At 45.8% G+C, this 26,933-nt stretch overlaps 1 protein-coding gene across 2 annotated transcripts in view; it reads left to right on the top strand.

The window, feature by feature from the left end:
- FXYD1 (FXYD domain containing ion transport regulator 1) overlaps positions 1-26,933 on the top strand; it is a 331,228-nt gene that overhangs the window by 245,965 nt on the left and 58,330 nt on the right. For both annotated transcript variants that reach the window (XM_085615964.1, XM_085615963.1), the window contains exons 3-5: positions 15,783-15,821; positions 18,768-18,842; positions 20,422-20,458. In XM_085615964.1, coding sequence (XP_085472090.1) covers positions 15,783-15,821; positions 18,768-18,842; positions 20,422-20,458 — 151 coding nt within the window. The remainder of the gene's footprint in view (positions 1-15,782; positions 15,822-18,767; positions 18,843-20,421; positions 20,459-26,933) is intronic.

Here is a 26,933-nt window from a genome sequence, read left to right as displayed (position 1 = left end):
ATCTTATATCCTTAATTATTCACTCCCGGGGCCAATCATTAGGTCAGCTGTGATGCGCTCTTTTTAATCATTGTCGTTCTTCGTCGTGTTATGTATGCCTTAACTTAATAAACAAGTGAACGTAAACAACTAAAACAGTGTCAGCCTGTGCATGCAGGTGTCTCTGTCGTTACCTCTATCGACTGTGGACGATAGACTCTCAGCAGGGGGCCCGGGTTGACTGGGGACCATCCAGATATCAACGATGTTACATATATCTCAGGGTCTCGTTGGTCATTTATGAGGTTAAGAATGGTAGGGCAAAGGAGGGGGAAAGGGGTGCGAGGGAGACCTCAAGCAAAAGCAGTAGCCTGCACTAGAGTTTATCAGTCCGAGCCAGTTGATGTAGCACCCCTCCCCAACTCAGATGTTGTTATGTTCTGTTATGTAATGGGGTATTTCTTAAGCGCACAGCTACTCCAAGGAGTGTCCCGGCGCTGGTCAGACCCCGACACAAAGAGCGTACCAGAGTACACTGCCACCTTATTTTTGGAAGAGCCAAGTTTTCACGCCCTTACGAAAATTTAAAAGGTCGCATTCTTGCCGCAGCATGAGAGGGAGGCTATTCCATAATTTTGCTGCGCCCACCTGGAAGGAGCGGCTGCCCTTTCGAGAAAGGAGAAATTTGGGCACAATTAATAGTTGTTGGGAGGACGAACGTAGTGTTCTGGAGGGTTTATAGAGCTGAATCTTATTTCTGAGGTATGGTGCTCCAATTTTATTCATAGCTTTAAACGTTAAAACCAGGGATTTAAAACAAATCCTCTGTCTTAATGGGAGCCAGTGTAAGGCACTCAAATGAGAAGACATATGGTCTCTAGGCCCCACTATCAAAACTGCCCTGGCCGTTGCATTTGGAACTACCTGCAAACGATTTAATAGGTAGTTTGGAAGACCCAGATACAGCACGTTTACATAATCGAGTCTGGACATGATCAGAGCCTGGACCACTGTTTTCCTATGTGCAATTGGGAGGAGGGGGAGGAAATTCCTCATCGTTTTTAGCAGTCCAAAGCACGTGCCAGCCGTGGATTGGACCTGGGTTTTCATGGTCATATCGGAGTCAATTTTTATTCCTACGTTTTTTACCGTGCAGGCAGGTTTCTCTGGGGGGGGGGGCGCAATTTTTTGGCCACCATTGGCGCCATTCGTTGTCTGGTGTGTGTCCAAAGAAGATAATTTCGGATTTATCCGAGTTACAGAGTAACTGGTTTTGGTTAAACCAGTTGAACACCTCGGTCAGGCAGATGTTGATTTTATTTCCATCTAACACCTCCTTCTTTCTACATGTGAAAAGCAATTGTGTGTCGTCAGCATACGATATAATTTTAGCCCCGTATTTTTCGGCCAATGAGCCTAAGGGGGCCATGTAAATATTAAAAAGGGTGAGGCTCAACACCGAGCCCTGTGGGACCCCTACATTTAAGGCTTGAATGGGACTAGAAAAAGGCGGGGCCCAGACTGTTTGCTGACGATCTCTTAAGAAGGAGGTGAACCATCTAAGAACCGTGCCCCCTATATTGCTCTCCCTCAGTCTTAGAAGGAGCCTATCATGGGGCACGATATCAAAGGCCGCTGATAAATCCAATAATATCAGCACCACTTTTCCTCCGGTATCAAGTGAGTTTTTGATTGTTTCTACAACTTCTAATAGGGCAGTTTCAGTAGTGAAATTCGCCCTGAAACCTGATTGACTCGGGTGAAGCATCTCGTTTCCTTCAATAAAATCAGTCAGGGTTGTGTTTACATACTTCTCCACCACTTTAGACAAAAACGGTAGAAGAGATATAGGCCGATAATTACTTTTTTTTTTTTTTTTTTTTTTATTGAGCAGAGCAAGAGGTAGATAAAAGAAGACATTACAGAGTACAATTAGCGTCCATTACATAAATAGTATGGCGAAAAGATGAAAAAAGGTACAATGAAGAAAACACTAATAGGAAATTCAATATGCTTAATGTGTAGCAGCAGTCAGAATTTTGATATCTAAAGATCAATGTAATTGTTAATCACTTCAGGATAAACGTGCAATATACCAAGTGCAAATAGCAGAAATACAGTACTTTGAATCATTTAAGGTGCAAATGCGAAACAAGGCAATATACAAAAATGCAATACACCAAGTGCAAATAGCAAAAATACAGTACTTTAAGCCATTTAAAGTGCAAGTGCAAGACAAGGCAGACTACAAAAGATTGTAGTCAAAGAAGGATTCCACATCATGATAATCATAATAATCAAAAAATAAATAAATAAAAATAAAAAAAAATAAAAAATAAAAAGCTGATTTTAAGCGATTCACCACTTCCAGTGTTATAAAACAGTTGCCAAACAAAGTGCAAATGCATTCTTGAGGGGGATTGAAATTAAGTCGTCTCCAATTTTTCAAAAAACTTCCAATTTTGCTTAAATTTTCTTACAGCTCCAACCCTCCTAGCGTAAGCCTCCTCAAATTTTTTAACCCTTTTCATTTTATTTATCCATTTCAAATGGGAGGGGGATGCATTTGATCTCCAATTTTGTAGTATTAGAGAGCGAGCTACCGCACAGGCAATGAAAATAAAAATTCTTTCAGGATTAGACAATTGTAGGTCTCCCTTGCAACTGCCGAATAAGACAGTCTCAGCTGCAATAGGAATGGGATTCCCAATTGCACGCTCGATGTCCGAAAAAATTGCTTCCCAGAAAGACCTCAGCCTGGGACATACGAAGAAGGTATGGTGCCATCCGCCTTCCCCAGGTTTGGCGCAACGAAAACACCTGTCTTCTACATCGGGAAACCTTTTACTCAAAATGGAGGGTGTCAAATAGGCCAGCCACCTAGAAAGAAAAGCCATCCTCTTGTAATTTGCAGCACAAAGTGCACGGCCCCCAGATAGGCTGATCCATTCCCACTCCTTTTCGGATAGACTGCAATCAGTCTCCCGAAGTATTTTTTCCCGATGTTTCTGAATTATAGGGGGATGCAATTGTTTATGGATCAGCTTATACCAATTACCAATCCCTCGAAGTTTAGCTCCATAAAGTGCAGTTGACAGCTGGTTGGGAGATTCATTTAAGCCTCCGTAGCTTCTCAACCAGGAGATTAAGCGCAGATATTCAAAATAGACCGGTTTCCGATGAGCCTCCACCCTGGCCAATATTTCCTGCCAAGAGATTGGTCTATTCTGTATTAAAAAGTGTCTCAATTGGATTGAGCCGGAGTTTTCCCATATGATATTATGACCGGCTTGTAGCTGGAGACCAAGGCCGGCACATTCTTTTAGTTTAAGATATAGAAAGCCCGTCAAATTCATGTCCCTAAAAATTGCCTGTAGTCGACATAGGAAGTCCTTTAAAATTTTATATCTGCTTTTCTTTGGAAGTTTAGCAGTCTTTAAAAACACTGGAATGGATGAACCGATCTCTGTCAGCATTTTATCCAAAAAAAAAGTATCTCTACAAGAGCTGGATCCTAACAGTCTTGATACAAGGTCAAGGAGGGCGGCTTCATAATAGGATTTAATATGTGGGAGTGCGAGTCCCCCCTGATCTACGGGTAGTTGAAGGATATTCAATTTAACTCGGGGGGCTTTCTTCTCCCATATAAATTGCCTAAAAAGCGTATCTATTTCCCTAAAAAATACCTGATTGATTTTAATAGGGACATTAGAGAATAAAAAAAATCAAAAGGGGAAGTATTGACATTTTAATCAAAGATACACGCCCAACTATCGATAATGGAAGAAGTGACCATTGATCCAATAATTTCGTTATTTTTTTCTTCATTCTTAAATAATTTAAATCATAAAGTTGGGAGTCGGGGAAAGGATCAATATCCGTATTCAATGCAAGAACTTCAGTTTTATTTGCATTGATTTTATAGCCCCCTATCTTTTCAAATTGAGAGAATTCACCCAAGACCTCCTCAAAATTAGACCTATTGGGGGCCAAATATAAAATAATATCATCAGCAAACAACTTAAGTTTAGACATATCTGGAATTGGGGGATAAATAGCAGCATTATTACGAATATTTAATACAAGGGGTTCTATAAAAAAAGTAAAAAGTAGAGGGGAAAGTGGGCAGCCTTGTCTTGTTCCCCGCTTAATTCGTATCATTCCTGCACAGGTAGCATTTATTACGAGTTTGGCTGTAGCATCCTGATAAATATTGTTTAGCATTCCTACCACCTTAGAGGGGAACCCAAATTGGCCTAGAGTAAAAAATAAAGTCTTCCAATTTACAAGGTCGAAAGCCTTTTCCGCATCAACCATTATGATACTTGCGGGGATATGGTTTGTGTTGATATACTCTAATGCTTGTATCAAAAATTGGGTGTTGGAAGCCATCGATCTACCCGCAATAAAGCCCGTTTGATCTCTATGAATGACCTCCTGAGCGGCTGGTAATAAACGAACCGCCCAAACCTTCATAAAAAGTTTATAATCGGAATTTAAAAGACTTATAGGCCGGTATGAATTCATGTCATTGGGGTTTTTATCTTTTTTAACAAATGAAATTATAATCGCTTCTTTGAATTCACACGGAACCTGGCCTCCTTCTTTTATAAAATTAAACAAGTTTTTCAGGGGAAGAAGTAATTCTTCTGCAAACACTTTGAAGAACTCGATTGGAAAGCCATCTTGGCCACAAGCTTTTGATCCTGGGGTTGATTTGATGGCTGCCAAAATTTCGACTCCCTCCACTTGACTTTCTAACTCGAGAGCCCGCTCCGAGGATATCTGGGGGAGAGCCAGAGTTGAGAAATACTCTTCGATTGAATTGTTCCGTATTTTATATTCAGTGGAATAAAGTCGGGTATAATGATCCTGGAAAAGTTGGGCAATTCTAGAACTATCGACTATTTCCAGACCAGTAGAGGGATCTAATATTTTTGTTATTAAGGCTGATTCCTGTTTTTTTCTTGTAGAATTTGCCAGGAGTATGCCGATCAACTGGCTCTCCTCATAGACCCTCTGTTGGAAAAGTTGGGAGTTACAAACCTCTTCGACAACAAAAAAATCTTTTAATGCTGTTTTGGCTTGGAGATATTCGTTGGGAAGAGACTGTAGTTGAAGGGCATATTCCCGCTCGAGATCTGACTGTAATTGAGTTATCTTGTGCCTTCGGTCTTTAGATTGGGCAGTTGTATATGCAATTATCATTCCCCGGGCTGTCGATTTAAATCCGCCCCAGACAGAAAAAGGAGAAGCGGTGTTCTCATTTATCCGAAAGTATTCTTTTATCCAAATCCTAAAGCCTCTTACCCATTCCTCATTCTGCAGAAGAAGGCGATCCAGTTGCCACCTGGGTCTCTCCCTATTTGCTTCATAGATCTTAATTTCCAAATTGATATAGGCATGGTCAGAGAAGGGGTTGCATCCAATGCCTGTTTCCAGGATCTGAAGAGATCTGGAATTAAGGAAAAAGTCAATTCTAGATGCCGTATGGAAGCGATGAGAATAGAAAGTAAAATATTCTTTCTCTGAGTTCCTATCCCTCCAGCTATCCATCAATTGGAAGCTCTCAATAATAGTCTCCAAAGCTTTTTTAGTGTTCGGTTTCAATTGACCCCTCTGTTTATTTGTCGTGTCTTTACTTGGATCTAATATAAAATTAAAATCTCCTCCGAGTATTATCTGTCCCGGAGCACCAGATAATAGATTATAGACCTGAATCAGTGGTCCCTCATCATCAACTATAGGGCCATAGTAGTTGACCAGATTGAGTCTCTTCCCAAACAATTTTACTGCAACCCAAATCCATCTCCCCATTGGATCTCTTTGGACTTCTATGACCTCCCAGGGAAGTTTATTAGAAAGATAAATTGCTACACCCCTCGCAGCAAAACCTGAGGACGCAAAGAAAACTTCTGAAAAGGTTCTAGGTATAAAAAGTTTGGGGGAGTTGGATTTTAAATGGGTTTCTTGAAGAAAGAGGATTTGGGGTCGCAGTGAAGCTAGCCATCTGATTAAGGCGCCATATTTTTTTTTTATTCAATATGCCATTAACATTGGCCGAGAGAATCTTACATTGATTGGAGTCCCTAACCATCTATGCGACTGCTTAAGACCAAATCGCTACCTTGTCTTGCTATTAAAACCCTAATTGTGACCTTACTCAAAAAAACCTCTTGCTCTGTTTTTTCCCTCTTTGCAAAAAATAAATATGAAACGCCCACTATCCCACCCACCCCGAAGAAAAGAAAAACCCCCCACCCTGCAATGTGGATAATCCCTACGGACCCCGCTAGCCACATTTCTCCCACCCTACAAAAACCCTGGGGTGTCTTCACCTTACACCCTTAGTGTCCTACGTCCCCATGCCCATCCCAACCCTGCCAGTAGATCATAAATAATAACAGGTTTTACAATAGCTTTAAACTCCCTTTGAAAGCTCTTTTAGTAATGCCTGGGCCTCGTCCAAATCTGAGAACAAAAAGAACTTGCCCTTGACAAGGACTTTAAGTTTGGACTGTTGTGCGATAGAGGCTTGGGCACCATATGTTTTGAAGAGTTGTAATAGCTTAACAAATTCTTTTCTTTTACGAGCAGCAGAGGCGCTCATATCAGAAAAGATTCGACACTTGGTTGTAGCATTTAGGGAGAACTGCCTCTGCTGAATTGCTCTTGTTAAGATTCTCTCTTTAATTACTGACTACCAACGGATCCGCAGTTGGCTTTTTTAAAAGAGGGAGAATTTTTCTGTGTTTCCATATTTCAGGCATCCTTCCCTCGGATAAAGACAGATTTAGTATTTTATTTACAGCAGGATTTATTACTTCGGCAATTGTAGCCAGTATTCTTGCCGGGATAGGGTCAGTTGGTGATCCAGATTTTAAAGCTGTCATGATCTTTAGGGAAATTTCCTTAGTCATAGGAACGAACTCCAGTAAAGTATTCCCACTAAAAGGATTTATAGGAGAAAGGCTAGGCATGCTACTAGTCACATTCTGGCCAGGACTCCCAAAAGAATCTTGAATTTTTTGAATTTTATAGTAAAAGAATTGGGCAATTTCATTTGCCCAGTTGGCCGTGGGGGAAAAAGGGCTCTTTGAGGCAGGGGGAACCGTAAAATCTTTGACAATCATGAACAGTTCCTTCGCACAGTTCTCTGCTTGTTCAATTTTTCTGGCCAGGAATTGTTTCTTACCGTCGCGGACCTTTGCATAATGAACCTTCAAAGTAATTTTATATGTCATTTTTCAAGCCGGGTCGAAATTCTTTCTACAGCACCGTTCTAGAATCTTACACGCACTTTTACTCTTTCTTAGACACTCATTAAACCACGGTGCCGAATTTCGGCCTTGTTTGGCTACTCGTGTTTTGATAGGGGCTAGCTGTATGCTGCACTCCTGGAGCCAGTTTTCCAAAGCATGAACATCATGCTCCAAATTGTTTTTAACCACTAGGGGAAATTTATTAAGCATATGAGTAATTGCTTCAGGGGTTACTGGATGAAAGGATCTAAAAGTCTCTGAATGAGGGTTGCAATAACTCATCAGTTTGGTTAACGTCTTATCTATTGTAAAATTGACCAAAAAATGGTCTGACCAGACAATATGCTCGGGAACCCAATTGTTCCCAATTGTATAAGACTTCCCTCCACGTCTGCAATCGGGCGCCTACGCAAGCCCCTTAGCTCTTCTCTATGTAAGGCTCTGCCCCCCGCTGCTGCCCAACTATTCACCTCCTGGTTCCAAACCCCAAACTGTGGTCCCAGTGCTGATTTCCATGTTATCGCAATGTGCCTCCTGGCCAATGCCAAGGACAGATCACTGAAACGGTGTCCCACCTTGCGTTTGGGTGGTCTGGGGTGTAGCCCGAGGAGGCACACCCTAGCTGAGTGTGCTAGTGTACATACCAGTGTGTTATTAACTTTAGTCATTACTGCGTCCCAGAATCTTTGTACGGTCATACAGCTCCATGTCATGTGGGGGAAGTTCGCATCTAAGTATTTACATCTTAAGCACTCTCTGGGTTCCCCACCAAATGCAGCGTGTATGTGGTGCGGGGTCATATATGTCATATGGACATAGTTAAACTGCAGGTATTTCAGGTGGATATTGCGAGATATCTTTTTAGGCAATTCCAGAACGCGGTGCCAGCCTGCATCCGTGTTTGGTTAAGAGCTCTCTCCCATTTCCCCCTGAGGTTGAGCATCTGGGACAGGGATGCCTCTAGGAGAGAGGCATAGAACCATTTAATTTGATGGCCAGATGTACCAAGTGTTATCAAGGAGTGGAGAACCCCATGCATAGGTGGTTCCTCTCTTCCCACACCCCACAGCCACTCAAACGTCCTCACCAGTGTTACATACATAAGGAATCGGCCAGTAGGAAGTCCATACCTCACCACCAGGTCCGCAAAGGGGAGTAAGCAGCGTTCCTGACAAAGAACCCCAGTCGTGTTAATCCCCACCCCAGTCAAGGCCAGCAGCTGTTCCGCCCCCTAAGATCATCTGAGGTTTTCCATATGGTAGCCCTATCAGTGGCAACACCGGTGTGTACATCGGACCCACTGGCATTCTAGCCATGCACCTTCTCCAACACTGCAAAGCCGAAGCCTGCAAAACCGAGGTGTAGGGGACTTTTGTGGCCAGGTTTAGCAGTTTAGCAAGCAGTAATTGCGGGTGTTGCCTAGGCTTCACTAGATACTTGCCCTCCTGATTCATCCCCTCCAACCACTGCGCCTCCCACTGAAGTTGCGCAGCCCGCTGGTAAAATTCGAAGTCTGGGACCCCTAATCCACCTTCCCTCATAGGGCGCTGCAAGGTTCGCAGCGCAACCCTACGCCTACCATCTGCCCAAATAAGATCTCACACCAGTGCATCCAGGGGTCTAAACCAACCTGCAGGCATCATCACTGGTATATTTACGAAATAATAGAATAACCTAGGCAGCATAACCGTCTTAGTCAGCGAGATCCTAGCCATCAACGGTAGTCGCAGCGAGCCCCAGAAGTCCACACTAGAGTGTAAGGAATGGCCCGCCCTTCCCAGGTTTCCTTCTCTCATATTTTCCAAAGAATGGAAGATCTAAATACCCAGGTACTTAAAGGAAGACGAGGACCAATTATATACTTCTGGAAGGTCCCCAGGCCTAGGGAGAGGTCAGTCTACTGGGAACAGGTGTGTCTTATGGCGATTAACCAGCAGCCCTGATCACTGGCCAAAGCTCTCGAGCAATCAAAAGCAGTGGACGTTCCCGCACAAGCATCGCCCAAATAGATCAACAGATCGTCAGCATATAGGGAGATTATGTACATTCTACCATTCAGCTGTATCCCAAGTCCCTCTCCTCCTCTACGGAAGGGTTCCGCCAGCGGGTATGTATATAATAGTTGAACCCATTTTTGCCAGCCCAGTCCCATTCCCATTTTCTTCATAACCCCTACGAGATAGCCCCAGATGACTGTGTTGAATGCTTACTCCAGATCCACCGAAAGCAGAGCTGCTCGCGGTAAATTCTGGGCCTCTGAATTGTAAAGCACCGAATATAAACTACGCAAATTATATGAAGTGTTTCCTGAGGGAACAAATCCATTTTGGTCAGGGTGGATCAAAGTTGTCATATGGGCCATCAGTCTAAGCGCTAGTATTTTACTGAGTATTTTGAAATCAGTGTTGAACATGGCCAAAGGTCTATAATCTCTCACCCCTGCCTCTGGGCTTTCGGTCTTGGAAAGCGGTATCACCATCGCACAGCGCATAGAGGGCAGCAGTTGCCCCAATTCAAGGGCTTCATTGTACAAAGCAACCAGGCGGGGGGGCCAATATAGCTCTATATTTAACATAAAACTCTTCGTGAAGGCCATCAGGGCCTGGTGTTTTACCCCCGGCCAGCAGAGCCATGGCTCTCCTGACTTCCTGGAGAGTAACCGGTCCCCCCAGTTCCTCCATAGTCTCTTCCTCATCCGCCGTCAGGGCCAGAGGGGCCAAGAAGGCATCAATATCTTCTTGTGAGGCTTCAGGCGGGGCCGTATATAATTGTTCATAGTATGTCTGGGATGCTCCATTTATAGTTTCTGGGTCATAATCGGTCCTATCCTCCGCCATCTTGATTCGGGTGATCAGGGATCCCCACGATTCAGGCCTAATGATCCATGCCAGTGACCACCCAGGTTTCCCCTCCTCATTCTGTACTCTATCGATGTAGGCTCTATAGTCATGTGAGCAGAGCCTCTCCAGTGCCTCATCGTATTGCTTTTGTTTTGCCAGCAGTAGCTCACGAGTCTGTATTATCCAGAATCTGCAGTTCTCCCTCAATCCCGGTGAGCTCTCTATGAAGTTCTCTCTGTATCCCAATGGTTTGCCCCATACAATGTCCCCTCACCACCACTTTAAAAGCCTCCCATTCCACTAATGCTGTGGAGGCAGTGCCCGTATTTTCAGTGAAGTATGTGTCCACTGTAGCGCGTAAGGACTCCACAAAGGGGACGTCCTCCAGAGCCACAGTGTTAAGTCGCCATATGGGGATCGGAGGTCTGCGCCTCCGAGGGCAATAAGTCAGTACCAGGGTGCTATGATCTGAATATGTGCGGCCCAGATATTCGGTAGACTGGTGAGAGAGCCAAAGGTCTGTGAACACCAAAATGCATCTATTCTCATGTGCGAATGGTGCAAGTGTTAGTAGGAATATTCCCTAATCCCGCTGTGCAGCACGCACTATATGTCATGAAGATCCCAGAGTGCCATCCAATCCCGCAGCCCCGCTGCTGTCTTATGTGCCTGTGCTCCTATCAAAGGTGTGAGATCTGTCTTGTTGGACAACTGCCACACAATTAAAATCTCCCCTCAGCACCAACTGCCCAGTTGCTATACTTGCTATGTGTGTGGAAAGGGAGGTCAAGTACGCCAATTGGTCATAATTGGGGGCATAGCAACAACAGATTGTTATCTCCTGTCCTAATAAGTTCCCCACCACTAGCACATACCGCCCTTCTACATCTATTAGGGTGCGGGTTGTCTCAAAGGGTACTCCCGGTCAAACCCACACCAACACCCCTCGGGCGAACGCAGAGAAACCAGTAGCGAAGAAGTGACCACGCTATCGGTGTTTCAACTTCTCATCCTCCCCCCTTGGTCAGATGGGTCTCTTGCAATAGCACAATCTGCACTCCCCGTCTTTTCAAATAGTTATAGATCTTATAACGCTTAGACATGGAACCCATGGCCCTGATACTCCATGTAAGCAGTTTCACCCCTTGTTGTACCCCCCACTCGGTCGCGCCAACCAAGTGGGTCCCAAGCACCACCGGGCCTCATGCTGTGCTGGCAGTCCCTCACCCGGACTCTGATGACCCTGGCCACTACTGCCTGCAGCTCCCCACCTCCCCCTAGGCCCACCCCCACACCTCCTTGCCTAGCAGCAGCACCTCTATGCAAAGCCCTGCCTCGCTCCTCCTACACTGCCACCAGACTCTAGCCCCCACCCTCCCCCACCACCAAAAACCTAGGCCGGACCCTGAGCGTAGCCGTGGATACAGCCGCTGGGGTGGGCCTACTGCCCGCTACCTTGAGTAGGCTCCACACGTGCTGGGGGTAAGCAGTAATCAACCACCAATGCCCCCCCCCTCCCCAAACCACGTCCCTCTGCACCAACTTGGGCAATGTGCTGAGCCCGGGATTTCTTTTTTTTGCATATTTATACAGCGCGAACTCGACCCGACGGTATTGGAGCGCTTTACATAGCACCTTATTTACATTACACATTCAGGCACGGGGAGATTAAGTGATTTGCCCAGAATCACAGGATGTGGACGCGACCTCGAGGCTCGAACCCTGTTTTCCTGCACCAGAGGCGGCAGCGCAGCAGACCGGCGGAAAAAACAGATCCCTCTCCCGGGAAGCAGAAAGAGGAGGTGTCCCGCCTCTGCCCCCCAGACCCCGGTGTTCACCCCGTGCTAAGAAACCGGAGCGCTCCCCCCATGCCGGGCGACACACGCATGCCCCGCCTTCCCCTGCCTCCTTTCTGCCCTGGGCCACCTGACACAAAATCGCGCTGCCGTGTGTGCCGTCCCCTAGCCCACCCCCCTCCCGCGTGAACCATGCTCCCGTCAAAAACGGCGAATGCGCCAGCATTCGGTGCCCCCCTGCCCCCGCGCATCCCGGACAACCATGATATGTCAGCCCCCGTTCCCTACCTGAAATGGCCGGTCGAGTCTGCCATCCAGTGCACGCGAGGCCATCCCGGCCCACACGCCTGATAACAACGCCCCAGGACATCCACCCGGCCGGGCCAGCCAAGACCTCAATGCCGCGCAAACGGCCGCTGCGTCGATGACACCGTGCCTTACAGCCAGCTGTGACAAATTCCCTTTACCCTACCCTAACTACCAGTGCCAGCCCCCCGCCGATCGACCAATCGGCAAATGGCCTAACACTGTGAACTATCTCACTACAAACTTTATTTTCCCCCCGGTGGTGCTCAGGTGTCAGGAAGAGGCCGGATCCTCCTCTCCTGACACCTTATATACCCTCCCAACTCCCGCCCCCTCCTTCACTCCTATGATCCCACCATCACCTTGTCCTTCCGGTCATTGCGTGAATACCCCGGGGGAAGACTGGTCTGCGACTTTCACTTCCCCCGAGGGCCGTCAGTCGCGCCGTGTCCGCGTCGTAGTTCCTGTGGGCCCCGCCCTAGTCCAGCACTCGAGCCCGAAGCTTCAGACCACGCTGCTGTGTTCAGCCGTTTTTTCAACAGCCGAGCACGTGGCACGCCCGATCTTCTCAACAGGGCAGCGCTTCAGGTTTCAGCATCCAGACCACCACTTACAGATAGGTGGTCCGGATGGTGCCGTTCGTTAGTGAAGGAGAAATGCAGGGCTGATGCGGAGCACTGCGCTCACCCGTCCGCCATCTTCGGTAGCTTGCCACGCCCCCTCAGAGTTGCAATCACGTTGTAATTCAATTTTGAAAAACATACTTGAAAACTTGTGTCTTTTTTATTGCAAACCCTTTGCTGAGATATACATGGAAGACTCCAATGCCTACAAAAAAAGTATAATGAATGCCCAGATTATGTGTGTTGTCAGGACGGTTGGAGAGTTAAATCTTTGCTTTTAAAATCTGTCTGCCTTGCTCGTGACAATTCACGCAGGACCAAATCAGCCTTTCGTTCTTCCAGGTGTAGAGAAAGTAAGTGCCTGTAAATTTGGTAATAGTAACACCTGTTATTTAGAGAACCTAGGTTTGACAAAACATCATTATGAAAAACTATATAAAAACAGGTTATTATTTTAATTCTAAAACTGAAATGACCTCATGTGCTTTAGTTCACAATACACGTAGAAACCTTTAGCCTGCATACAATGTAATGCTTGGGTTTAATGAAGGAGTCTGCCCCCCTAGTAGCAGGACTGTGTAGTGCACCTCTGTGCTGGTCAGAATATAAAAAATAAGTTATTTTATTGGTGGTCGCAGTGCCCTCAAAAAACATTCACGCAGTATCCTTATAACAGTGTATGCTCACTAGCACACAACAGAGAACCAACAACAACGCTGGCAACAAATATCCTGGATATTACAGGTGTTTCCTGCAGTTCATTTGGAACCAAGAAATGTTACAGTTCACAACTCTTCCATTTGACCTCTCGTCAGCTCCATGGTGTTTTACAAAGGTGATGAAACCAGTGACAGCTTTAATCAGATCCTAAGGGATTCGAGTATTAGTTTATCTGGACGATATGTGGATTATGTCTGGGAACTAAGGGCCAGATGTGCAAGCATTCAGGTTAGCGAGTCGCAAATTGTGCAGAACTGCGACTCGCAATTTCCGACTCGCTAAACTGAATGTACAACAGTGTCTCAGACACTGTTTGCGATTCCCAATGGGGTGGCAAATTGTATGCCTCATCATATTCATGAGGCAAGCGCAATTTGCGACCCCATTGTGAATGGCTAGCACTCACAGGGATGGTGGCCTGCTGGGGTCAGCAGAACACCATGTCTCTGACTGCTTTTTCAATAAAGCAGGTTTTATTTAAAAAATGCTGCCCATTTTCCTTAAAGGAAAACACAATGTATTTAATAAAGAAAATTGAAACTTATCAGTTATTTTTTAAGGGCTGGCAGTGGTCGATTGGACAACTACCTGCTCTTAGAAAATATTTTTTTAACCATTTACAAAGTGGAAGGGTCCCCTGGGGACCCCTTCCCGTTTGCGAGTGGCTCACTTAAAGTAGGTGGTAAACTGCAATTGTTTTGCGACCGCAAATGCAGTCGCAAAAAAATAATACATTGGTGTTAGATTCGCTATTAGCAAGGCACGCCATTGGCAGACCCCTTCCTAATAGCGAGTCGCAAGCCATATTTTGTGAGTCGCTAATAAGTTAGTGCATCGCAAAATATGGTTTGTGCATGGGGCAGACCAATTGTGCTGTTGCAAACGGGCCAAATCCCCGTTTGCAACAGCAAAAAACCATTGAACATCGGCTCCTATGCTCGGTTACAAGCTCAGATTGTTTGCATAGTCTCTCTCTCTTACAGGATCTGGGTTTTTGTGATACATTCTATAAAAGCCTCTCTCTTTCTGCCCAGACAGAAGAGCAAGACAAAAAGGAATGAGATGGTGTCAGTCTTGAAGAAAGACAGGTTCTCTCTTCAAATGCTTGCAAGGATTGTGGGTTTGCAGTCTGCGTCCATTCAGGCTACTTTCACAGCTCTTCTACATTACAGGGCTCTGCAGCGCCTCAAAACACTGCAGTTTAGGAGAGGTCTCCTCTGCTCAGCTTCAATTACTTTATCGGAAGATGCAAGGGAGGACTTGGATTGGTGGCTCTCCCAGATGGAGGCTTTCAAGGGAAAATCTATTTTTGTCCCAAGTCCAGATATCATGTTAGACTCACACACAAGCAAGTTAGGCTGGGGAGCCCACGCGGGCAGGTTCTTACAGTAGGAAAATGGTCTCAAGGAGAAACTCGTGGCATTTACATTACTTAGAGCGTCTCGCAGGTTCCTGTGCAGTCAAAACTTTGGTACAAGGCAGGGAAAACTGCTGAGTTCATCTACGTATGGGCAACATATCTGCGGTTTGATATATAAACAAATTAAGAAAGGCTTTAGCAAAAGGTTTGGCCGATCTAGCCAGGGATATCTGGGAGTTTGGCTGGACAGGAACATTACAAAATACATAACCATGTCTTCTGCCTCCCGAATAAGGCTGTGAGTCCCTCCATCTAGGGCTTTGCTCCTGAGCGGGAGCTCATGCAGGCTGCTGTGTGCCTCGCTCTGCGCCTATTGGAGGCAGGCAAGCTGAGCTGGGGCAACAAGCAGGCACAGTGACTGAGAACCTGTGATCCATCTGATCTCTAAAGGTCATTCAGGAGAGTTAGTTGTCTAAAATGTAACTTTATACATGCGCTGGTTACTTATGAAAGTGCCATGACATACAAATACCAACTCATGACATCTGTTAGACGTGTTTGTGATAGGTTTGATGCATGCAGGGCCAACAGAGCTGTTCATCTTTCGGAGACCACTAAACTGAGTTCCAATACATAGGGTAACTGTGGCTCCTGTTACATGTAATGCTCAGAAGTGTGAAAAGCACAGTAGAAAGCAATGAGTTATTATTATTATATGAAATAAAAAGTAAAGTGCTTGTTCTGTAGTCACCTTTGCTGTACGTTCTTCCAGACAGACATTGTAATAAACCTGCTTTTTGACATAGACGTCATAGGAAAAAAGATTTACTTTCCTAAACCATCCGGTAGAAACATTTTGACACAGTCACCTGATCACCACTGTTTCTCTTTTACAGAACCAGGCAAAGCAGACGAGCGGGATCCCTTCACCTATGGTAAGTAACAGAGGAGGGTAGTGTGACCGCGGGCAGTGTTAGGCGTATCCTCAGGTGAGTCCTCCAGAACTGTTACAACAAAGACTCCGCGTGGTTTATGAACGTCACTGTTCCTTCGCGTGTCAGCAGCAATAGCTTCATGTCACAATGCTGCTGGGGGAGACCACGCTTACACTGCTCTAGCGTATGTTTTTAGGAGGAGCTTGCAGGGTAACGGGCGGATACACACTGCACATATGAGTATACTCCTTTTGAGTTGCAGGGCTGCAACGTTACTCCTCCTTTCTCCCCAGGCTTCCCTGAATTAATTTATCATATCTGAAACCCCCTCTGGTCCTTGTTTGACATTGTGCTCACTGTCTCCAGAATGTCTCAACTCTAAAACAACAGTCCCTTGTTGTTTTGGTTTATCTGTGGTTATCCACACATTGGGGAGGAGGGTGGCTCTTCCCACCCTTATGCACCGCAATCATAATTGGTCACTAGTATATACTCACTACGTAGTTCCCAGGAGTGCCATTATCCTACACAATCCACCGACCAAGAAGTCCCACTGTCTTAACTCTGGAGCACATACAGAAATAGGAGGGAGGTCCAGAGACATGGATGGGATTTCACAATAGAAAATGTCAGCGCCGGAAAGCGGAGAAACCAAGCAGGCAGGAGTGTCACCCTGGGAAAAGCAGTATTTTAACACTCATCTGTTGGTGGTGTCCTAAATGGGCACCTAGAATTACCTTGTCATAGGCTCAGAACTACTTGAGTCCTGGTAGGACCCCGCTCTGTGAACTGGCCAATCATGAAGCTCGCTGCAATCCAACCTACAGAGGTCAAATGTTTCACTATGTAAAACCTGGCTTCAGCAGCAAGGCCTTCTCAAAGCAGTGCCAAAGGTATTGTGTATGATACACTGACCATTGCAACAGCACAGTCCGACACAGCAAAACTACATTGTCCACACCAAGTTTAACTAAAACCATAACATATAATAAGGGTAATAAAGCAAATATGGAATAAACACCACCAGGGGTTCAAAAGGTATCACACAGGGAATACTATCACTGATAAGCCTTCATTGGTGAAAGATGGTCTCACAGCCCAATGAAAAAATAAAACTAATACCAAATGTAAGCAATGATATATGTATGGTAAATAGTTACTTTTACTGATCTACAGTATTGATGCCAGCCCAGCGAAAGAAAGAAATGTGGCCCAATAACACGCTAGTCGGAGGAAGTGTCGTAGTAAATGTAGATTCAGACACAGATTGCTACAGTGTAAAGGTCAAATCCTGATCCAGTGTCATAGGAGATCTGCAGCCTCTAGAGATTGTTTATCACACTCCTCTTAGATTCTTACTGCTCAATGTGAGTCAGACCTGGGATATGGAGCTCTGGTGATGTCAAAACAGGCATCTTCATCATTAATGCACTTGAAGAAACTCAGTAGCATCCACCATACATGCAGATGCATTGAGTGTAATGTGCTATTCGCCATTTTGTGAAGGGTGGGGTATAATGAGTTGCCGTGTCAACAGAGTTTTTACCGCGCTCACTACGGCTTACCCTTCTCTTTTTTCTCCTCCTGGAATCTTTAGTGCCTAGACACTCTCAGGTAATAGTGTGCTGTATAAATCTCAATTTAATTTAATTTTATTTCATTTCATGTGTCTCCAATGATGTTTCCAGAAATTATGGATTTCTCTTTATGCCTGAGTTTGTGATCAGGTTAATGTAAACCACTTGCCTACCTGATCTGATGATCATGCAATTGCTAAAGATATAGAACATTTTTAAAAAGGTAAGATCAGAAGACATTACATCATTGGCAGCGGGATCCCCAAAGGTAAAGGTGCGACAAAGAGCTAAAGAGTGTCATCAATAAGGTAAAATATATGACCACCACTTCTCTTTATTTGTCATTCATGGACCATATTATACAAAAGTCAAAAAGACCTTCAAATAAGATGGTTGTATCAAAAGTATGAAAAGGGAGAGAGATATTTAGATCTAGGGTCTTGGCCATGCTGAAGCGTCACAGTGTGAATAGTAGTGATGCATGCATTGTAGTGTCATTCTTCATCGTCATCGATGAGCCTTCATTCTTTCTTGCTGAGACTCATTGTTTGTGTTGTGTTTTGTGTATCTCCAGTCTTGAGGAGAAGTGTGTACAATGGACTCTCACTCTGCATGGGTACTTTAGAATGTGCTCTATTGTTCCATGGGCTGGACAGACTCCTTACACTGTGATCTGCACCAATCACATGACTCCATTCTGAGCACAGCCCTCCATGCTGACTGGTACACAACAGGCACTGCTTTGTCTCAAGAATTTTAATTGGTGGCTGCCCCCTCGCACATACATGGTTAGATAACTTCTTTAGAAACATCCCTCACGACCTTTGAGAACGGAGACCCTCATTTTCCCTGTTGGCTCCCTCCTGCACCCCACTCTAGAAGACACAATGACTAACGCTGACGTGTTCAGAAAGTGTACAGTATTCTCCCCAAGGTCACACTAGTGGTTCCTCCAGCAGGAGTGTGTCTGTCATACAACAGACTCCTAAGTACAAAGGCCCCTCTCTACTTAAGGGTACTTTCTGCAGGGTCCTCCCGGCTCTTCTCTCAGCTCTGGCATCATCTACCCAGGTCTGGGCTCCAAGACCCAATGAACAAGTCGCATAAAGGTCTCCCGCGCGGGCGTTTGACCCTTTCTCTGTGTAGATCAGTCCTGGAAGGAGTTAAGGCAAACTCTTCCCTACACAGAAGCTACATCGTGCCTTTGTACATCTAATCACCCCAGTCGTATACATTTCCTTGCATAGGTAGGATATTTTGAACACTGATGCAACATCTGTAAGTAGTATAATGTTGACAGTGGCCCCTGGAGGAAAGTGTAAGGGGAGAAGGAGCAGCGATTGCAAAAGAGTGCCCTTTTCTCCCCTAGATTATCGAACGCTGCGGATCGGGGGTCTGGTGTGTGCGGGAGTCCTCTTCATCCTGGGGATCCTGATCATTCTGAGTAAGTATTGAGTGTATCCCTTCTCTCCCAGCCCCCATTGACCCTATCACATCCCAACCTCTGATCACCCGGACACATCGATAATCGATATAATGGGGATTGGACTGTTCCTGGGACAGATGCTTGTCATAACGCCACACCCGCTGACATGCGCGCCATCATTCGTATTGTTTTGGAATGCCTATGCTGTTAATGGAATGCTCTGATGGTTTGGGGATGTTGGGCTTCCATCTTATTTTTCTTCCTAGCCCAGGGTGGACTAAGAATGGCCCTTAAAGAGCCAAGTCATCAGGGTTTCAGAACATCTGCTTAAGATGAATGTGCATACATTCAATGTAAACTAAAGTGATGACCCATTTCAAATATATCTTGAAAATGTCAGGGGTGTAAAAAAATAATAATTTTGAGAAGCAAATTGACAAAACATAGTCGGGGGGGGGGGGGTGAAAACTATTAATCAACAGATCCCATCTTGTATCTCCTGGTCGAGGAGCAGCGTAGATCACCCGGTTTGTAGATTCCTTCTGCACCGTTGCTGTTTAATACATGATTTTAACATCTTCAACCCCATCTCTGTGATCAAAACTCACAAACGCCTGTGATCAGTCAATCTAATCTGGACCTGTCTTGAGCAGCAATCGTGATCAATTTACCTGTAAAAATGAATTAAACCAACATTGGAATTATTTTTGGCATAGGAAGAGTTTTTAGACTCTAGCTGCTACCTAAAATGATCTGTTTTTTGTCAAATTAAACTGTGATTATGCATAGCATCAAATGTATGATTTAGTACTTTACAAGTCTGTGCTTTGATGTCGCAATGCGGGCTGCTTTTTCATCTTCCTGTATTATATTCATGTTGACCGTGTACACAGATGTCCTTTTGACATAGACAGACCAACCTGCCCCATGCAACAAGCCCCAGAATGCAGTCTGTATCTAGTCCTTGTCATTTTAGATTCAGATCTAAATCCACTGCATATCCAGTGTCCAGGGGTTGATGACTGGGAACCGATCTCCGCGCCATCCTTTTGGTGGTAAGGCTCTATTCCCAACATGTATTTGGTGCACACCTTACCATAGAAGATAATTGAGAAAAGGTTTGCAACCCTAACTACTATATCTGACGCTCTATAAAGAACATACATTCAAAGAGCTTCGAATAATGGTCTTTTCGCTTTGTACAAGCAACGTCCTACTTATGTGAAGTCAAGTAACCCTGTAGTGTGTGGTAATGCATTGAATAGGCGTGGCAATTTCACTCAGCCTTCACCCTACTGCTGACCCCCCAGAGGAAGGTTAGGATTGTGGGGTCTCAGAGATTTCATGCTACATCATCCCTACAAGAGATCCCTGCAGACACTGAGTAGGCATGGAGGCTGAAGTTCTCGTCACAGTGACAGACAGCCATGTCCACAGGTCATGTCTGCAGGGCAGGTCTGTGTCACAGACTGGCAAGAAGAGCTGTGGGTGCAGGGGCAGGCAGCAGGGGGGTGGGCTGTGCCTAGTTTATAAACCATCTGCTGCGCTCATTCACATCTTCCCTGATTTTGTTATTAATCTTCTTCACTTAATTTAGGCAGAAAATGCCGGTGCAAATTCAACCAGCATCAGAGGTAAGTGTGTTTCTTCTCTTTTATGGCCCACTTAGTCTTTCCGTGTTGTACGCGTGGTCTGCTGTGTAAAGTGCTCACTATTGGAATATGATCCATGTCCGCAGATGGAGTCCATATCACGAGTCATGCCTCTGGATTGGATATGGTCACTGACACGCTTGCATCAACCAGGAGCGTAGACGTGTCTTGCACCCAGGGTTCACACCCGTGCTTGGATACTTCGAAAAAAGATTGTGTGGCCAGAACCAATTGCTTTCTCTTCCTGTGCAACAAACTGTACAAATACGTGTATTTGGTGTAATAGATATATAAATAGCACATGTGCATTATGCGGCAGAGCACTTCCCCACTCTCATGATCCCACCTCCCTCCCTTCCAGTCACATCCTCGGTCCCAGATGGGCAGGGAGCCTATAAAGTGCATACCCAAAACATCATGTTTATGGTGCCCCGGCTACTATAACCCGGTCACTTCATGCTTGGAGCTTGGTGTGAGGTATAACCAATGTCTGATATTAATAAATGACAAGGATAGGCTCATATTCCAAGATGATTGCAAACAAATCAGCTAATTAAGTTCGTTAAATAAGTAAGTACTATAATTCTGGCACGCTTTACAGGTGGAACATTTATTGATCACCTTAAAGATGAAGGTGACAGGAGACGTAACGTCCTGCACTTCCCTCACAACACATTCCTCGAGCTTCAGGGTGGAGCAAACTGTAGTGACCTGCTGGTGACTGGTCTAGTGTTCCAACACTCCCAGAGGGCTAGCTTACACCCCATCCCACACCCATCCACCACAGGCGTCCCTAGGGCTGGTCTACACCCTAACTAACCGTGTCTGTGTCCTTACTCTGTAGGCACGGGGGCCCAGGGCCCCATAACATTACACAAACCATCTCCCATTTACTTACCTCTTCTAAAATGTTGGCATGTATGGGTAAGGTGTTTAGCCCACAACGCAACAATAATTATAGCTTAGGTTTGGTGGCATACCACAGTGGACTAATAATTCCCTTGGGCCCTGGTGCCACCGCACTGCACTATAGCTGCGCCTTAGTGGCATAGACTAGGCCACATGAATCGATACATTTAAAGGAAGGAACAGGCTTAATTCCTCTTGAAACAGTGAGAAAAGCATAGTCTCATGTTTATTGAAGTCCTAAAGAACAATTTCATACATTGCCACTAGGTGGCAGAGGTACTCTAATGATGGGCGAAAACGAAGGCGCTAACCATTCTTTTTCTCCATATTTTGTATAGCGCGAATTTGTCTCGAGAGCAATAAAGCGATTTATGAAAGCTGTCTTTAGCCTTGTTGAACAATGGTTTTTAGCGCCCCCTCCTCCCCGCCCCGAATTACCTCCTTCGACTCTCCATAGCCCTCTCTCACATGCATTTCACCTGTTTTACAGCGCTACTCAAGCCAGTGTATGGTGTCGGAGCACTTTAGATCATACACACATTATCAGTGCCAATGAATCACGTGTAAATCAGTCTATAGAAAATGTTAATATAAAACAGTGAGGATTAAAAGTGTAGGAATTTCGTCATCCATACTAGTAGGCAGTATGTTTTAAGAGTGTTTGGTCTGGAGAAGCACAAACTCAGGGTTTAAAACATATGGCAGTGGTTGGGGTTGGCTCTACTAATAACCCACTGAGCTATTCTCATTAAATACACTTCTGGGATCTGCATGGTACATGTGCTTTGCAGCAGGCATTTTTACCCACTGAGTTATTTTATGATTTGTCAAAAATGTCACTAGACAAAACTCTGATCTCTATCCAGCAAGAACATTATGCAACATCAGCTTTTTAAGGCACTTTGGGGCATATTATCAAGAAAGGCCGTTAAAATTATCGCTGCTTTAGCGGCAGAAAACTGCCGCTAAAGCGGCGATAATGGGCTTGATAATATGCCGCAAAGAATTCCAATTGAAGCCCATGTTCTGGTGTCAACATGGGCTTCTATTGGAATTCTCTAGTGCATATTATCAAGCCCCTTATCGCCGCTTTAGCTGCAGTTTTCTGCCACTAAAGCGGCAATAATGTTAACGCCGTGCTTGATAATATGCCCCTTTGAGATCTAGGGGCATATTATCAAGAAACGGCGTTGAAATTATCGCCGCTTTAGCAGCAGAAAACTGCAGCTAAAGCGGCGATAATGGGCTTGATAATATGCCCTTGAGAATTCCAATAGAAACCCATGTTCTGGTGTCAACATGGGCTTCTATTGGAATTCTCTACTGCCAATTATCCAGCCCATTATCGCCGCTTTAGCGGCAGTTTTCTGCCACTAAAGCGGTGATAATTTTAACGCCCTGCTTGATAATATGCCCCTAAGTGATTTGTCCAGGATCACAGGATGTTTAGGTAGCAACAGGATTTGAACCTGGTTCCCCAGTTCCAAAGTCAGCATCTCCTCCCTATGATTCTGAACTTCCTTTCTCCTCAAGTCTGTCAAATCTAACTTCCTAGCATTGAAATGTATGGAACTTTAAGAATCACTAGGAAAAAGTAACCAGAAAAAAGCTTCTCAGTAACGTAACCCATACGCCAGCCTGGCGCCCCAGCGTGGAAAGCGCTGGATTCCCATCTGAGGCTAGAATCAAGCTATATGTACTTCAGGGAAGGCCTGAAAACTAAAGTTCTCTACATGCCAACAAGTGAAGTCTGCACAAGCAGTACTGAGAACTTTTGCACTGGGCTCACCTCTTAACAGCTTCTGCAGGTTCCAGGGAGCTCTATGGCTCTCAGTTTGAGTCGCCCGACTCCCAGGTTTACGCACCTGGCAAAAGCAAATCATTTTCTGCACACGTTTCTCTCTTGCTGAGAGCAGGGGGGAAATGTGTTTGGAATGAGTTTGGAGAAGGGCCCAGAATCAGGGAATCATATTCGGTAATGGATACTGCAATTCCAGTTCATATTTTTCCCACGTTGCGGGCCGGTAACTTGTGATTGCCAGCAGGGCAGGACTGGGAACCCAAAGCAGCCCTGGTAATTTTGTCAGACCAGCCCCATTGGGGGTGGGAGGCGGGGACAGTGTTTTTCCCACGTTGCGGGCCGGTAACTTGTGATTGCCAGCAGGGCAGGACTGGGAACCCAAAGCAGCCCTGGTAATTTTGTCAGACCAGCCCCATTGGGGGTGGGAGGCGGGGACAGTGGTGCACTTGTCAATTACCGCTGCCTTTGTTACCGGGGGCCGATACTGCAAAACCGGCACCCAGTGACAAAACCGGCCCCCACTACTTCAAAACCGTCCCGCACCCTCGAGGGGTCACCAGGCTTCTCAACCATGTGGTTTGAGGTCATCTACCCTTGATTTCCTCTTGTACGTCCTAGTATGGCTCTACAAACTGGGTCAATTACAACCCCTTCTACACTTCACTATCAAGGCAGTGGGGGTGAGCGGTCAGAGACTCATGGAGGTAGTGCGGCTATGCTTGAACACCCGACCAACAAACCCAGTCAAGTGAATGTCCAGTGCTTACCTTTGCAAGAAAAAAATAGAAGTTTAATCACACAGTTCTACTGAATACTACACATTTTAATCTTTATATGCAAGTCAGTATCTCTGGGTGCTATGTCTTATAGGTGATACACCCGCCCACCTCCCTCTCTGTCCCCCTGCCCATCTCTCTCCCCTAGTTCTAGCCCCCCCTCTCTTTAGGAGCCATCAGGATTAGCATGGATCATGCTGAGGTGAAGCTCAATCACCAACAGTTTAGGATGCGCTCAGTCTGAAGTTTTATCCCATGGTGGGTTTGAAGAGTCCTCTCAAGATCTTTTCAGGGTCCCCTTACACTCCGGCAGTGCTCTCTGCAAACACTAGATTTGAGCCGCACCAGCACTCTTCAGTGTAATTCCACAGCACTGGGCATAGGGCCTCTTTCGGCAGTGTGCCCACGCACCCTTTCGTTCATAAACATGGGTGGCCAGAAAGGAGTGGCCGCACTGTGACAAGTACGGCCGCTTGATGATAGGCAATCCTGAAGAAGATATTGTCCCAACCAGACTTAGGTTCAGTCTCAGGGGGCCCCTCTGCAAATGGCAGTTGTAGCCCTTGTCCGGGCCACTGAACAGCAGATGCAGCCTCCGCATGGGTAGATAAAGCCTCCTATAGGCCTTCCGCAATTCAGCAGATGCAACCACGCATGGGCCTCTGCTGGTTACAGCCACTTTCAGCACCAACATGCAATCACAGGGTCGCAGTCCCCGACAGGAACCAAAGGGCAAGTCTGGGAAGTCATCAGGCACCATGGTTCTCCCAGATTGGTCTCCTCTAGTCTGCTTCTTCTGGACATGCCACAGCCAGAGCTGACATGCTGGTCTCATTTCTTCCTGGAAAGCCTGTCCTCCTGCCGGTCCCTGCAGGCTTCATCCCTCTCTCGGCAGTCAGGCTCTAGGTCCTTCAGGGCAGACACAGCTCCTCTAGCAAAAGATCCAGACTTCAGCGGATGTCTCCATGCCTCCTGGGATAGTGGCTGTCAGGCAGACACCAGTCCTACTTGCACGGCAGCCCTTTGAGTACTCCATGGAGGACTCCTTTCCTTTTCATAGATAAAATGGAACTGGAACAAAGTAGGGAGGTTTGGGTCCCACTGTTATACACAACTTTCAAACTGGAGATGTGGATCCACAGTCACGGTTTGTGGTGGTTCGTCTTTCAAGTGTCCTTCCCAGGCTGCTTTTCAGGCACGTCCTTTGTGTAGAGTGAGGCTTCTCACAGCAGGACAATCTCCATCCTGAAGCATCAACAATAGAGACTGAAAGATTTGTGAGGTTTCTGCACTTCACTGTCATCAGTCCAACTGAAGGATTTAACAGGACAAGACCAAATGGCAGCCCTTGCCTAAAGGCTTCCTCATGTTTTGCAGCAGAGTCCGTATTCCCACCCCGCACCCCCATCATCCATCAAATCGCAGGGTTCCGAAAGACTAATCAGCAGTCCCTTGCTAACCGAAAGGGTTCATAGACTATTTAAAGGAGCCTTGCCTCCTCTCCGCTCATTTCATGGTCTAGGACTACTCCCTCCCTGCTGCAGGAATGTAAGCAGCTCCCTTCCACTGTCTGAGAGTACAGTTCTCCCCATGTGCATGGCCAGGCCAGGGGCATCCAGGATGGACTTTGCCTCCATTATTCTGGCTCACCCACACACACTTTGCATATCCCACACTGAACACAAATAGACACGCTTAATTTGCACACAGGATGTTAAGGCAAGTAATTGGGTAAGTACATAGAAGTACAACTTCACACGGGTGGGCTGGTGGGGCTCCACTCCAGTGACCCCCATGGCCATACTATTGAGCTTTAAAACATTGTATGCTGCCACCACATGCAATCCATATCACACAACTAAACGCACAACAGGGACAATGATCCTATGTCACAAATGGGGACATGCTTGGACAAGTCGAGGACCTTTAAGAGTCCGAGACAGTCCTAGGCCTGTGCGCACATGCTAAGTGAGCATGATGTCAGGGCCAAAAATAAAAGGGCATGATGCCAGATACCATTCAGGGCTTCCACCCCACCCCATCCCCCCCTAACCCCAACAATCCAGACTGAATAGCTAGCCCTGCAGTTACCGGCCACCTGCTAACAGGCTGCTATGTCTTCAGAAAAACTATGACCCAGTCCTGAGCTTTTATTTTGCAAACCATTATTTTCAGGTGTGTCAGTTTAAATGAACTCGAACAACAGCTTCCAGACGCTGTTATAGGAAGCCCAGGACCGAACTGGACCAGAAGGATCAGTCTCCAGTGATCTGGAATCATCTGCTAACCTTGCTCACGTCTATAGACTATATGTTATCTAGTGCTCAGAAATGTCTGAACGGAGACACGCCACGCTTAACAAAAGTATGAAATAATTACATTACTTACTACATTGAGCTCACAGACGTAACGTGGTTCGAGGAGATTTTTTTCTATAGAGTTGACTTCCAACAACCTAATTGGTCTCTGGCTTCCATCTTTCTGTCGCCCGTTCATAGAGTATGGGGGAAAGTAAGGGGAAAGTGACTGATGGCAGGCGGTGAGTTTGAGGAGGAGGCGAGGGCTGGATGGCAGCACATGAGGATAGAGATGAGGGGGCGTTGATATTGGCAGGTGGAGGAGAAAGGACTATAGTAGGCTGAGACGAAGGACGATGCCACGTTGGGTGGCAGATGGCATGGAGAGAGCTTAGGTTGGCATGTAAGGGCAGAGTGATTGGAGGCAGAAGGGAAAGAGGGAGTGGTTGTATGTGGGCGACTATCGTAGAGGAAAGGATGGATAATAGAGGTAATGGAGAGGTAAGTCAGATAATATTTCAGGTCAAAGTAGTGATGATTTAGTGGCTACTCATGAGAAATGCTGGACAGTGGTGGTGACAGGTGACCTTGGATACATTATATGTTATTTTAGTTGGAGCTTCTGTGAACACGAACCAACACAGGGTGCTTTAAAGGTGGGAGGTTGGGGGCAA

Source organism: Triturus cristatus, chromosome 7, assembly GCF_964204655.1.
Source record: "Triturus cristatus chromosome 7, aTriCri1.1, whole genome shotgun sequence".
Classification (NCBI taxonomy): domain Eukaryota; kingdom Metazoa; phylum Chordata; class Amphibia; order Caudata; family Salamandridae; genus Triturus; species Triturus cristatus.
The sequence above is the reverse complement of the archived record's forward strand: the minus strand, read 5'-3'. Positions and strand labels throughout refer to the sequence as shown.